Source organism: Antrostomus carolinensis, unplaced genomic scaffold (assembly GCF_000700745.2).
Source record: "Antrostomus carolinensis isolate BGI_N321 unplaced genomic scaffold, ASM70074v2 scaffold19641, whole genome shotgun sequence".
NCBI lineage: Eukaryota > Metazoa > Chordata > Aves > Caprimulgiformes > Caprimulgidae > Antrostomus > Antrostomus carolinensis.
Window position 1 is genome coordinate 1 of NW_010295058.1, and position 1,392 is coordinate 1,392.

At 48.2% G+C, this 1,392-nt stretch overlaps 1 protein-coding gene across 1 annotated transcript in view; it reads right to left on the reverse strand.

Moving 5' to 3' along the window:
- Positions 1-20: 20 nt before the first annotated feature.
- Positions 21-1,392, reverse strand: part of LOC104532616 (rho guanine nucleotide exchange factor 10-like protein) — a gene marked incomplete at its 5' end in the record, with an annotated part of 6,923 nt that continues 5,551 nt past the window's right edge. The window contains 2 exons of the mRNA XM_010177865.2: positions 21-505; positions 615-737. Of these exons, the coding sequence (XP_010176167.2) occupies positions 21-505; positions 615-737 (608 nt within the window). The remainder of the gene's footprint in view (positions 506-614; positions 738-1,392) is intronic.

Here is a 1,392-nt window from a genome sequence, read left to right on the forward strand (position 1 = left end):
TGGGGAGGGTCCCGGGGGTGCTATAGCATCAGTGGGACCTGCCAGATAAGCAAGGTGCTGTCGGCATCGCTGCCCCGCCGCGTCGATTCCGAGTTGAAGTTACGATAACCCCGACCACCCGAAACGATGGCCACCGAGGAGATCTCCTTGCGTGGGGTGTCACGGGTACAAGGGCGACTCCGTACCCAGATGTCAGGGTCATCAGCCATCTCGTAGATGGAACCATCCTCCTCGGTGTGCGCCGGCGTGCCGCCAACCGGCGCTTCCCGTACCGACAGCAGCTGCCCGGGGAGATGGGACGTGGATCGAAGGCGATATTGTAATAAAATCCCTTTTTTTCTTATTTCCCGAGGTGGGGGACCATCCAGTTCAGGTGGTTTCTCTTCCTCAGCCTCTTCTTCCTCCTCTTGGTCACCCTTTAGCACATCAGGTGCCAGGGTGCTCAACGCCACCGCCAAAAACTCTACGGGGCCAGCGTGCCCGTTGAGGGACACCATGCCTTTTCCTGTCAAATGAAAGAAAAAAAAAAACCCAAAAAACAGGAGTTTTGCTAAAAACAAGCCCCAAAAATAAAGTTGCAAACACATAAGTAGGGGTTTTTTTTAGGTGCTCACCAGTGATTTTGGGGATACCCTCCAAACGGGGCACAGGCAGCAGCACGATGATGCCTTGGTCAGTGCCCACCCAGAGCGAACCTTGGCAGATGAGGAGGCTGGTGACACGGACGTGTTTTTGACCTGAAAAATGGGGAAAAAAAAGACAAAAAAAGAAAAAAAAAGAGTGAGGGATGATTTTGCAACAGCATCTCCCCAAATAATCCATCATCAATGGGTTTTTCCATAGGGAACACACTCCAGAGTCTCCCTAAAACCAAGCAGCACTTTTCCACCAAGATCTTCATGGCAGGGAAACAGCATGAAATTACTAATTACAGAAAGACTGAAAAAAAAAGGCAAGTTGTTCCCATGATCCATACAGCTACAAGCAAGGGATCATTGAGCAGTAACATGATTTTACCTCCCCACAGTAGAACATCCCACAGAAGCCCAGAATCCAGTTTTTACCAACCTCTATTAACAACTGAAATGGCAACAGAGAACAAATGTTAGACTGACCTGATGAATGAAAGAGACACCTGACCGTGAGAGATCTAGAGACCAAAAAAAGAAAAAGGGGGGGAAGAAAAAAAAAGAAAAAAAAAAAAAGAGTGAGGGATGATTTTGCAACAGCATCTTCCCAGATAATCCATCAGCAGTGGGTTTTTCCATGGGGAACACACTCCAGAGTCTCCTTAAAACCAAGCAGCACTTTTCCACCAAGATCTTCATGGCAGGGGAAGAGCTACAAATAGAAATAAATAAAGAGAAGTGAGGGGGGGGGGGGAAAAAAAAG